This window comes from Mastigoproctus giganteus, chromosome 13, assembly GCF_048544385.1.
Source record: "Mastigoproctus giganteus isolate SK-2022 chromosome 13, ASM4854438v1, whole genome shotgun sequence".
NCBI classification, from domain to species: Eukaryota; Metazoa; Arthropoda; class Arachnida; order Uropygi; family Thelyphonidae; genus Mastigoproctus; species Mastigoproctus giganteus.
Genome location: NC_143587.1, coordinates 39,136,516 through 39,149,178, shown reverse-complemented (window position 1 = coordinate 39,149,178; position 12,663 = coordinate 39,136,516). Strand labels below are relative to the sequence as shown.

At 37.8% G+C, this 12,663-nt stretch overlaps 1 protein-coding gene across 1 annotated transcript in view; it reads right to left on the bottom strand.

Moving 5' to 3' along the window:
• The window catches only part of LOC150075981 (uncharacterized), a 701,253-nt gene that overhangs the window by 30,019 nt on the left and 658,571 nt on the right, over positions 1 to 12,663 (bottom strand). Inside the window, 1 exon segment of the mRNA XM_090387465.1 lies at positions 6,696 to 6,854. Within this exon segment, the coding sequence (XP_090243591.1) occupies positions 6,696 to 6,854 (159 nt within the window).

Below are 12,663 nucleotides of genomic sequence, written 5' to 3'. Positions count from 1 at the left end.
GTGAGATAATTTTCCTTGGTGATTTTAAAGTTCACAACTCCAGCTGGCTTCCGTTTTCTAGTCACACCGACCCAGCTGGTTAAGATGCTGAGGCTTTTGCAATTACTAATGACCTTGCACAGATTGTTCATTTACCTACAAGAATACCGGACAATCCTAACCATACAGCCAATATGCTTGATCTTTTTCTCACAAACAACCCTTCTAAAGGACCTCTCACTTCACAGTTGAAGTGAGAGGTCCTTTAGGCACCTCAGATCACAATTTGGTGATTGTCTCTTCTCCAATGGAGTCTATCTCATGGCTATTCCCAACCTCGTATTGTTTGGCATTACAAGAACGCAAAATGGTATGACCTGTGAATTTCTTTAATTCTTTTCCTTGGTCGGATTACTGTTTCAAAACTTCCGATGTCAACGTTTGCTCAGATCGTGTCAGTGAAATTATTCTTGCAGGAATGGAATCCTTTATCCCACACTCCACTTTAAAATCTTGTCCTTTATCTAAGCCTTGATTTTCCAATAATGTGCTAAGGCTGTTCAAGAGAAGAACGTTGCATATCATAATTGGCGTGTTTCTAATTCTTCAGTTTCATTTTCTGCCTACACCAAAGCTCGCAACAATTGTAAAGCAGTTATTAATCAGTCCAAACTAGAGTTTGAACAGGCTAAGAGTAGAAAACTTGCTTCTTGCCCTAATGGTAGCCGAGCATTCTGGTCCCTTGTCAAAGCTATTGGTCGCAACTTTTGCCCATCTCTGCTCCCACCTCTGTCCAAACCAGATAGTTCTGTTGTCACTTCAGCCAAGGATAAAGCTTACTTGCTAGCATCCCATTTTCCCTCCAACTCTAGTATTAATGATCTTGGTAAAACACCTCCCACCATTCCCAACACGCTCCATTCAATACCTCCTGTGGTCTTCCGTCAAAAGGACGTCAGAAGGATTTTGACAAATCTTGATGCTAAGAAAGCTCAAGGTCCCGATGGTATTTCTCCACTTGTTCTTTGCAGCCTTTTTTCACTTTCTTATTCCAAAGGTGTTTTTCCTTCTGCTTGGAAATTTGCTCATATCCAGCCAGTTCCTAAAAAGGGTGACAAATTCCTCCCATCCAATTTATCATCCCATTGCAATTACTTCTACTCTTTCTAAAGTAATGGAGAAATCAATTAACCGCCAACTCTTAAACTACCTAGAAACCTTCCGTCTGATCAACGATAGCCAGTATGGATTCCATCAGTGTTGATCCACTAGTGATATTCTGGCTTATGTTACCCATTTATGGACAAATTCAATGGAAACGTTCGGTGAAACACTAAGCAGTTGCTCTTGTCCTAACATCTCAAAGGCTTTTGATCGTATTTGGCATAAAGGTCTTGTAAACAAGCTTCCATCTAATGGTTTGCCAACTGTTTTTTGTAATTGGTTATCCAGTTTTCTCTCTGATCGCTCACTGAGAGTGATGGCTCTTGTCTTCTAATTTCTCCACTAATACCGGTGTCCCCCAAGGACACCAGCATTAGCGGAGAAATAGGGTTCTTTCCCCCACTTTTTTCCTCTTGAATATTAATATCCTTCTTCCATTGAATGGAAATCCTATCCATAGTTTTGCCGATGATAGCACATTGCATTCCACTTTCCATTTTGAGAAACCTTGCCCAGCTTAATTAGCTTCAACATCTCGAAAATCTGATACCAATTCCTTAAATGCCGATCTCCAGGTAATTCTCCAGTGACAACTTAGTTGATTTCAATCCTTCTAAAACTCAGTCTTGTTTTATATCTCGCAAAAAGGATTCTTCTGCTCCTATGCTTATCTTTGGTGACACTCCGATTTCTAGGCAAAATGATATATCTCTTTTGGGGATTACCCTGCCTTCTAATCTCTCTTGGCACAAGCACATTACAAATATTGCTTTCTCTGCATCTAAAAAACTTGGTTTTCTCTTTTGCTCTTGGCGTTACTTTTCTTCGAAACAGCTGTTGACTCTGTACAAATCGCAAATCCCCCCCTACCATGGAATATTGTTCCCACATCTGGGGTAGTGCCCCCAAAACCTCTCTCAGGCTTCTTGATTCCATTCAGAAGAGGGCAGTTAGGTTAATTAATGATTCATCTCTAACAGAGTCTCTTCACTCCCTGTCTCATAGACGTTCTGTTTCTGCTGCATGCCTCTTCTACAGATACTTCTATGGGCACTCTTCTTCTGAATTGGCTTCTATAATTCCCGCTCTCTCTTTCAAAACAGTCTGAACACATGCCGCCACCGGCCAACATCCATTTACCGTCCAACTTCAAACTCACAGAACCAACTTTTCATCTTCCTCGTGTATTCATTCAACTGCTGTTTTCTGGAACAACGTTCCTTCATACGTATTTCCAGAAAATTACAGTCTATAGAAGTTCAAGTCCAATGTCAACAAATATCTTCTTTCTTCTTCTCTACCTCCAACCCAAGCACGGTACTAAGTACTATAGGTTCTAGCATTTTTTTTAGCATTAGTAGAGGCATTTGATGCAAGCTTATGCAGCATCAGCCAAAAAAAAAAAAAAAAAACCCCACTTCCACTTCACCCCTCTGTTCGTTCAAAATACCTGTCCAGCTGAGCCTTAAACTTATTTAGGCTATCAACCTCCACCACAAGGGATGGAAGTCTGTTCCACCAACCAACCACCCGCTGGCTAAAGGCAAATTTCTGCACGTCTACCCTACATCTGTCTTTCCTCAATTTGAATTTATGCCCTCTCAGGTGATTTTTCTGAGCTAGAGAAAGAATCCCATCAGCATTGAGCATGCTTAAACCATTCGAGGCTTTATACACCTCTATCAGATCACCTCGCTGGTGCCTAGTCTCCAGACACTGTATTTGCAAAACTTAAGCCTTTCTTCATAAGAGCACCCCCTTTGTTCCATTCACTAATCTTGCTGCCCTTCTCTGTACTCGTTCCAGCAGCTCTACATCCTTCTTGAAATGAGGCCTCCAGACCTGTATACAGTACTCTAGGTGTGGCCTGACCATTGCCTTATACAAAGTACAATGGAATAATCACCTCCTTATCCCTGCTGGAAAAATTCCTGTATATCATTGACAATACTCCATGAGCTACTCTTGCAGCCCGTCTGCACTGCTCAGAGAACTTCATATCTGCCTGCACAACCACCCCCAAGTCCCTTTCATTCTCTACCACTGTCAGTGTAGTACCACAGAGTTGATACGTTGCTCTGGGGTTGCTGTTTCCCATGTGTAGTACTTTACATTTGTCAATGTTAAACTTCATTTGCCACCTCTCAGCCCATCTGCTCAACCTTTCCAGATCCTGTTGCAGCAGCATAGTGTCAGTAGTGTCCTTGACAACCCTGCCAACCTTTGTATCATCTGCAAACTTGGACATTAAGCTTGATATACCATCATCAATATCATTTATAAATACAGAAAATAATAATGGACCCAACACTGAGCCCTGAGGGACTCCACTAATAACATTAGTGGAGTCCCTCATTAGTCCACGATGAGCAGTGTCCATTGATTACCACTCTGTCTTCTTCCCCTCAACCACCCCTTTATCCATAGCAGCAATTTGCCTCCAATGTCACACTGCTCCAATTTGTGCAGCAGTCTTCCATGTGCAACAGTATCAAAAGCCTTTCTAAGATCCAAGTATATAATATCAAAGTTATTCCCTGCATCCAGTTCTTTTGTGACTGCATCATAGTATCCAATCAAGTTGGTCAGGCAAGACTTCCCATTAACAAAACCATGCTGTGTCTGAGCTATAACTGAAGTCTTGTCTAAATGATCCTGCAGTGCTTCTTTAACCAGTGCCTCCATTAATTTTCCTGGAACAGACGTTAAGCTCACAGGTCTATAATTACTTGTGTCAGCCTTTGATCCTCCTTTGTGAATTGGGGTCACATTTGCACATTTCCAGTCTATGGGTACCTCCCTTGAGTCCAAGGAAGCTCTCATAATTATAGCTAAGGGTTTGCTTATTTCCTTTGCTGCCTCCTTTAATATAACTGGATAGATCCCATCCACCCCGGGGTGCCTTTCTTGTGTTTATCTTCAACAGTTTCTCCTCCACTTTACTCCCAGTTATTTCAAGATTCTGTAGCTTACTGCCAGAGTTGAATACATCTCTGGCATTCCCCTCGCTGAATAACTCTTCATGTGTGAATGTCGATGCAAAATATTCATTTAGTTTGTTAGCTACCTGAGCAGGATCATCAACAGTTGACCCGTCGATATCAAGTGGACCAATCTGATTCATCCCCTTCCTTCTAGAGTTTACATAAGTAAAGAACTCTTTGCTGTTTTTCTTTGCATCCCTTGCCAAGGATTTCTCGTAATCTGCCTTCGCCTGCCTAACCTCCTTTGTAACTTGGTTGCATATCAACTTGTATCTATCATAGGCTTCTGTGTCATGTGTTAATTTGTAAGTATCCCATGCATTTTTCTTCTCTGCCATATGCCTCATTAGTTCATCTGACATCCATTTTGGCCTAAACCTTGAACAATATTTCTTAGTTGGTATGTAAAGCCTAGTATCTTCCAAGATAAGTTCTTTGAATGCTTCCCATTTTGAATTTGCTGTTGGTAACATCATCAGTTGGTCCCACTGTATAGAATTTAAATACTGTCTCAGTCCATCGTAGTCGTCTTTACGGAAGCAATAACCCTTCCCTTTACTCCTAATGGTAGTTACCTCTTTGAGTAAATCCCACTTCAGCACACTGTGATCACTGCCACCTAGTGGTTCATTTATCTGCAGATTCTTAATGCATGAAGAATCACTGCTGATAATCAAATCAAGAGTATTACTCCCTCTAGTTGCCTCCCGAACATGCTGATGTAGAAAACAATCATCCAATAAATCCACAAAAGCCCTGCTAGTGTGTGAGTAACCAGCCCCCAAATTCCAGTCAATATCTGGGAAATTGAAATCTCCCATTATAAGACTCTCTGATTTACTGGCCCACTATTTCCCTGTACAGTTCCTTATTATACTCATCAGAGTCATTAGGCCTATAGCACACTCCTACTCTCAATTTTGATCTCCCAATGCTTATGTCACACCAAACTGACTGAACACTGCACTGTCCGGCGATGTCGACTGGCTTCACTTCCTTGGTTTTTATGTGTTTCTTAACTAATAGCATAACCCCTCTTCCCTTCCTATCCTGTCTATCCTTTCTGTAGACGTTGTGCTCCCCAAATTGCAGTTCTGCATCTCTTATATCTGTGTGACACCACGTCTCTGATATCCCAACAATATCTGCCTTTGATGTTTTGAGCAATACCTCAAATTCTTCAAATTTATTTACTAAACTCCTAGCATTGGTGTACACGCAAGTATACCTGCACCTATTTCTATTCTTAGCTACCCTAACAGAACCCATGTGTTTACTTGTACCGCAATGGCTCGCAGCAGGCTCTGAAATACCATGCATCTTGTTTTTCAGGCTTCTGCTCATTCTAAGATATAAGAAGACATAAGAAGTCATCTTTTCTGAAAGGGCTAAAAGCGATAAAATACACAAAATATGGTAGATATAAATTAGGAACAAGTGTTTCTTTCTGAACTCTCAAAGTTAGAAGCTTGAATGCTAGTCTCTATTTTGTGTATTTTATCACTTTCAGCTCTTTGTATTTTATCAGTTCTTAAATGTTCTTATTATATTTACCTTCTCCATTTTATATTTTATTAATTCATTTATTTATTTTCCTGCATTGGAGACAAGAATATTTTACTGATCAGAAAGGCTCTGCTGGTAAGGTTAAGAACCAGAAGATATGCTGTTTGTTGTTTGTTAGTTATTTGGTTTTTAGGAGCATTAGCAACTAAGGCCATATTGCTCCGGGATATGCTGTGGTCATTCCTTGACCTTTCCGCATCCTCCGTATTTGGTAGTGACGGGCTTGAACCCCGGTCTAATCAAGAAGCGTGTGCTACGCACTGCTGCTCCTTCCCACCTGGCTACGGAGGTGCCCAGAAGATATGCACGGGCAAAAACATTTGCATGACACTGGTGTAAAAAAAAAAAAAAAAAAAAATTAAGGCAGAGTAGCATTGTTTTCTAAAACCATTTCAATACCTACACATAAAAAGCACACCAATTTTAATCTGCTGGATTCAGATATATTACACAATGAAAGTTACAATTTTCATTTAGAAGTTTTTCTTCCATACACTACTTGGCTGCTTGTTTAAATTGGACTTTGAACCAATAAGTCCCATCTGATGATAGAGCCAAATAGCCTCAAAACAAATCACAGTAGTGCCTTCTGAGTTTCAATGAATAAGAGTAAGAATAAATCTTCTTGATTAACATCAAGAAGATGAATCTTATTCAATAAAAAATTACATTAGTAACTTTAGGTTGACTTAGGGATAAGCACAGCTGACAGAAGTACAATAGTGTCACCAGACAGAGACACAGAAAGAAAAACATAACGATACAAAACAACGGTGGAATGTAGCATTATTTTCTAAAAGTATTAAAAAATGTAAACAAAAATGTTCTGTGATGCTATGCAAAACATATTTCACATAAGAATTAACATGAGAGGAACCAATAAGTCCTCAAGTTCCACCTTTCTTTCAATATAGAATATTTTACATTTTTCATTAAACTACTTGAACTAAATGCCATAAATTAAGATGGTAAAGGACCTTCAAAACACTTCTGAATAAATACCTTGACAGTAATTAAGGACTGTTTCCATTGCACAGCGACGATCAACATTCCAACGAACTGTGGCAGAGCCTGTTGCAACATTATCCCCATCTTCTTTTCCTTCAGGCCACCAACCTTGCCATAAATACACTTCACTGTCATTGTCTAATAAGAACAAGGCTAAAGAGAAAGAAAGATAATTTGAAAATGTAATCAAATTTGTCTTATTTAAAACTAGTATTAATGCCTTTCATATGATAGGCAAAAAAAACATTTTACAACTTATCTGTTTTAGGTGAGAGTGGTGATGTATATCTACTTTTAACAGATATCTTATAACCATCTGCCATTGCAAATATTTCTAACTGCTTCAGAATGGTCTTGAGGGTTATGAGAACCTCAAATCATGATAAAAATACATTTTATAATGGAACTTGATGAGTTTCCAGTAATTTCCTCTTGATAACTTACCAGAGGTTTTAGTTTGTGATACAACAGACTAATACGGCACCTCCGTAGCCAGGAGCAGCAGTGCGTAGCACACGCTTCTTGATTAGACTGGGGTTCGAGCCCGTGATCACCAAATACGGAGGATGCGGAAAGGTCAGTGAATGACCATCGCATATCCCCGGAGCAATATGGCCTTAGTTGCTAATGCTCTTAAAAAAACCAAATAACAACAACAGACTAAAGTAAAATTCCGTATGCAAATTGTTTTCCTTTAAAGCCACAGAGGTCTACTAAAATACTAAAACATATTTAGAGACTAACAAGGTGGGAGAAAATTAAATGTAGAATGTATATTTTTTATGAACATTAATTTGCAACATACAATATACATCTTTGTCTGGAGATGTGGAAAATTACCTAGATACCAATCATGAATAATCAAAATTCCTAGAAACATTAGCTAAAAAACTGACAGTTGTGAAAATATATCCAGATTATCAACTTGTCAGCCAAACACGTGTTTTTCAGGGTGCATATATGTTTTTATCAAATTTAATTATTACAGAACATCCAATTTTCTGAATATTTCTCACAATTTTTTTTCCAATTAGTAATAGTGTTATCACTGTTCACATGAAATGTCCTATGGTAATAATTTAACCCATCATATCCTATTATTTCAATATATATGTATGTTTTAATAAATATTTTCACTACTACTCCCGGTTTTAACCCATCATATCCTAAATTTCACACACACACACACACACACACACACACACACACACACACACACACACACACACACACCACTACCAAAGATGGAACAAAGGGAAGAAGTGGTCCTCAGTAGGAGATATGGTCACCCCCTAATGTTGATTCAAGCTTTGCACCGCCTGTCCATACTTAGAACAATGTTGTTGATAAGTTCTTGCGGTAACATCGTCCATTCCTCTGTCAGCGCCATCTTCAACTGGTGAACGTGCCACTAGGCGTCTACCTAGAGCATCCCATATGTGTTTGATGGGATTTAGATCGGCGGAATGGGCAGGCCAATCCATACGAAAAATGTCCTCACTTTCCAAAAGCCTATCAACAGCTGCAGTGCGATGGGGTTATCATCCATAAATATGAACTCGGTGACAACAGCACCTCAGAACAGATGCAGGATTACCTCAGTACAGTAGTGTGCACTGGTTACAGTACCGCCTTCCAGTTCTAGAGTTGTGTACGTCCATCTAGGGTAACGCCTCCCTAAACAAGAACACCTCGACCGCCATATCGATCCTTCTCAGTGATGTTTGCAGGGCGATACCATGTGCCAACCTCTCACCAGATTAGCTGACGTCCACAATCGCTGCTGAGACTGAATCTACTCTCATCAGTAAAGAGTACCTTAAGTAAAGATTTTGTGGTCATAACCTTTAGAAATAGTGTTGGTCCTAAGTTTTGCACACCAGTGTGTACGTGTTAAATATGTATGAATAGATATATTAGATAAAGTATGCATAGATGGAGGTGAAAATTAGATATGGGGGGATATATTTAGATAAAGAGTTTGGGACTACCTTGTCCATACTGTATAAGAATGTGCTCATTTCATTTTTTTTTTTTTTTTTTGACATTTCACCTTTCTTCTACTACTATATAGGACAAGTATGGAAACAGTTCCTGATGTCAGGTATTTCATCAGGTGTAGTCCCCTGATGAAATACCTGACCATGTATCAATATTTAATTTAGCTGGCATCAGATTCTGCATATCTGCCTTACCTGTATTCGACTTATCTAAATATATCCCCCCATATATGAATGGAACAAAAGGTTGCTCTTATAAAGAAAGGCTTAAATTTTGCAAATTAGTGTCTGGAGACTAGGCACCTGCGAGGTGATCTGATTGAGGTGTATAAAGCCTTGAATGGTTTGAGCATACTCAATGCTGATGGGATTCTTCCTCTTGCTCAGAATAATAACCTGAGAGGGCATAAATTCAAATTGAGGAAAGACAGAGGTAGGACTGATGTGCGGAAGTTTGCCTTTAGCCAGCGGGTAATTGGTTGGTGGAACAGACTTCCACCCTTTGTTGTGGAAGTTGATAGCCTAAACAAATTTAAGGCTGAGCTGGACAGGTATTTGGAATAAACAGAGGGGTGAAATGGGAGCGGTTTTTTTTTTTTTTTTTTTTTTTGGCTGATGCTACATAAGTTTGCTTTCTTGCATTGTATGCCTTTACTAATGCTAACACTAATATCTGATGACAGGTCTACCACCTTTTAATTTATTTGTATTATATTTTACCTTATTATTAATAATTTTACTTCACAGTTTACTCGCCTCCTATTGGCTTTGTAATTCAGCCCATAATTTTCTTAATTCATCATAACTTTTAGGATATTAACATTCTTTCACCTTTTACATATCTACTATACTTCTTTTTCTACTATCCTTACTCTTCTAGTCACTGGCACTTTGTGTAATTTTCACCTCCATCTATGCATACTTTATCTAATATATCTATTCATACATACTTATATATACTTTTGCATCCTTTAATGCTGCTTTGCACTTTTAAAGTGTATTAATAAGTCATACCTGACTTATTAATTTTTCATCCACTGAACCTTATTTTAAAATTACATTTAATATATATATATATATATATATATATAAACTCGTATGTGTGTTGCTAGTAGTACAGTAAATCAATTTGACAAATTTGAAGTTTATAGATTACAGACATTTATAGGGATATAAGAAATATTGTATTGTTCAGACATAGGGGATGCAGAATTTAAATATAAGTACAATGTGTACAGAAAGGAGAGACACGGCAGGAAGGGGGGATTATATTCTTGCTTAACACATTCATTGCCTTTACACAGAGGAGCATTAAATGATACTAGAAATGCACCATCATACATACATGAGTTCAAAAGGCACCCAAGCACTGAACCATAATGCACATGTGGTCATTCTTAGGTGATCAATAAATGAGTGACAAATGTAAAGGCACATAAAATTAACCAACTCAATATTGGCACAATGACTGAACTATTTGCAGCGATGCTTCAATAAGCTTTTTATAAAATTTTAAGATTTGTTCTGATTTATTGAACAGCATAAAAGGTGTTTGCTTTTAGCTATGAATTCCAAACTTTTACTTTGACAATGACAGAATGTTGATGTTTTTGAACATTCCTAAAATTATGGCACATTGGACAAACTCTCAAATATAGGTAGTAGCAAACATATTAAGAAGTACATAAAATCAAAGGCTGATATGAGCTGCCAGTGGAACATTTAGCCAGCTCAGGTGTGATATTAGCATTCAAAAACAAAAGTGAGAGTAGCAGTATGTTATAGACCAAATGGTTGAGATGAGTATTAATGAATACCTATACAGACAGAGTGAATCAGTAAATCAGAATGTCATATAATGGGGGGGGGGGGATTTTAACTTCCCATATATTGACTGGAAATTGTGTTGGTCACCAAACAGTAACAGAACTTTTCTGGATTTAATGGACGACTGTTTTTTAACATCAGCATATTAGACATCAAAGAAGGCACTGCTGATTATCAGCAGTAACTCTTTGTGCATTAAGCATCTTCGGATAAAGGATTCCACTAGGAAGCAATGTTCACAGTGCATTGATGTGGAATTTTCTTGAAAATACAACTATTGTCAAAGGAAGGGATTTTACTTTTGTAAAGGTGACGGCAGTAAAACTTCATCAATTTGTAAAGGGACCAAAATACATCTCATTTGATTTAAATGGATTCAAAGCCTTTGTAAGGTTCAGAACATGTCAGTATTTATTAATCAAGAGGAATTTGGTCAGGTACCCTTACTAACATTGTGCAGAATTAATGATTCTCATTTAATATTAATAATCTTTTAGTTTTCTTGTTTTAGCATTCATGAATAGACAGTTAATGCATCTATATAGGAAAGATAATTGTGCTGTGGAGCAATTCAATAAATTTCTTGTATGTGATATTGCTAAGTTTCCATGAAGATTAATTACTATATTTAATAACCACTCTTTATACCACATGAATTTAACAATATAATTTATTAAGCCCAAGTTTGTGCAATAAGCTTAATAAACTATATTATTAACTTCAAGTGGTTATTAAATATAGTAATTAATCTCCGTGGAAAATAAATATGTATCCTTCTCTATATTGCTAAGTTTTTTTTAAAATCATGCAGCTCTAGATATATGAGCTGAATATAAAAACAAACGCTGTGTTGTTTATTATGTATAATTGTACATACCTTCTAAAGATGGAAGGGTATCCATATTTTGGGATATTATTTGCTGTTTAATACAACAAATAGGACATAAGAAGATTTAACACAAGAAAAGTAGAACAAGTATTAAGGGAAAACAAAGGATTTAAATCAGCAGCCATGAGCAGTAATACAGAAAGACAAATGATACTGAAGCTGAAGAAGAGCGATGGTGTACTTATAAACAGCAGAAGACTACTATAGAGAATTATACAAGGAGCAGGGGAATGATGCCAGCAGTAGGGAAGATGGATTGCAAATTAGGAACACATACGACATACTCGATATTCTTCCTGATGAGGCAGAACATGCATTGAAGAAAATTAAGAATCAGAAAGCGCCGGGGGAAGATGAAGTTAGATGAAGCACTTTGTGAAGTGCAAGGCTCTTCACAAAGTGCATTAGAAAAGGTGTAACGCCTAAGCAGTGGAATAATGCAATCATAGTTCTGTTGCATAAGAAAGGAGATAAATCAGAAATTGGAAATTATAGACCAATTAGCTGGTTATCCCACATCTACAAGTTGTTCACAAGGGTCATTACTAACAGATTAGAAAGAATACTTGATGAGAATCAACCGAAAGGGAAAGCTGGCTTTAGGACAGGATTCTCAACTATGGATCACCTTCACATAATATCACAGCTAATGGAGAAAGCAAATGAATATAAAACACCATTATGCCTGGCATTTGTGGATTATGCAAAGGCATTTGACTCCATACGGCATAAGGCAATGTTTTGGGCACTGGAAAGACAAGGCATAGATACCCCACATATTATGATTTTGAAGAAAATATATGAGAATGCTACCTCCTTTATTAGACTAGACAAAGACAGTAGACGAAATTTAAAATCGAGAAAGGAGTTCGACAAGGAGACAATATCTCTGAAGCTGTTTACTGCTGCCCTTGAGGAAGCTTTCAGAAGATTAGACTGGTCGCAGAAAGGAGTCAATGTGAACGGAGAGTACCTAAACCAGTTACGATTTGCAGATGACATTGTGGTCATAAGCCTCGATCCCAAAGAATTAGAGGAAAATCTTAATCAGTTAGTAAGGATTTTGGACTAAAGATGAATATGGCTTAAACAAAAGTAATGATGAACAAGTATGCCACAGAAAGGGAAATAATGATTGAAGGAGCAGTAATTGAAAAGGTGGGGTCATATACTTATCTGGGACAAGTTATTAGCTGTAATAATAATAAATGGCTGGAAGTCAAGAGAAGAATAAATTTTGGATGGA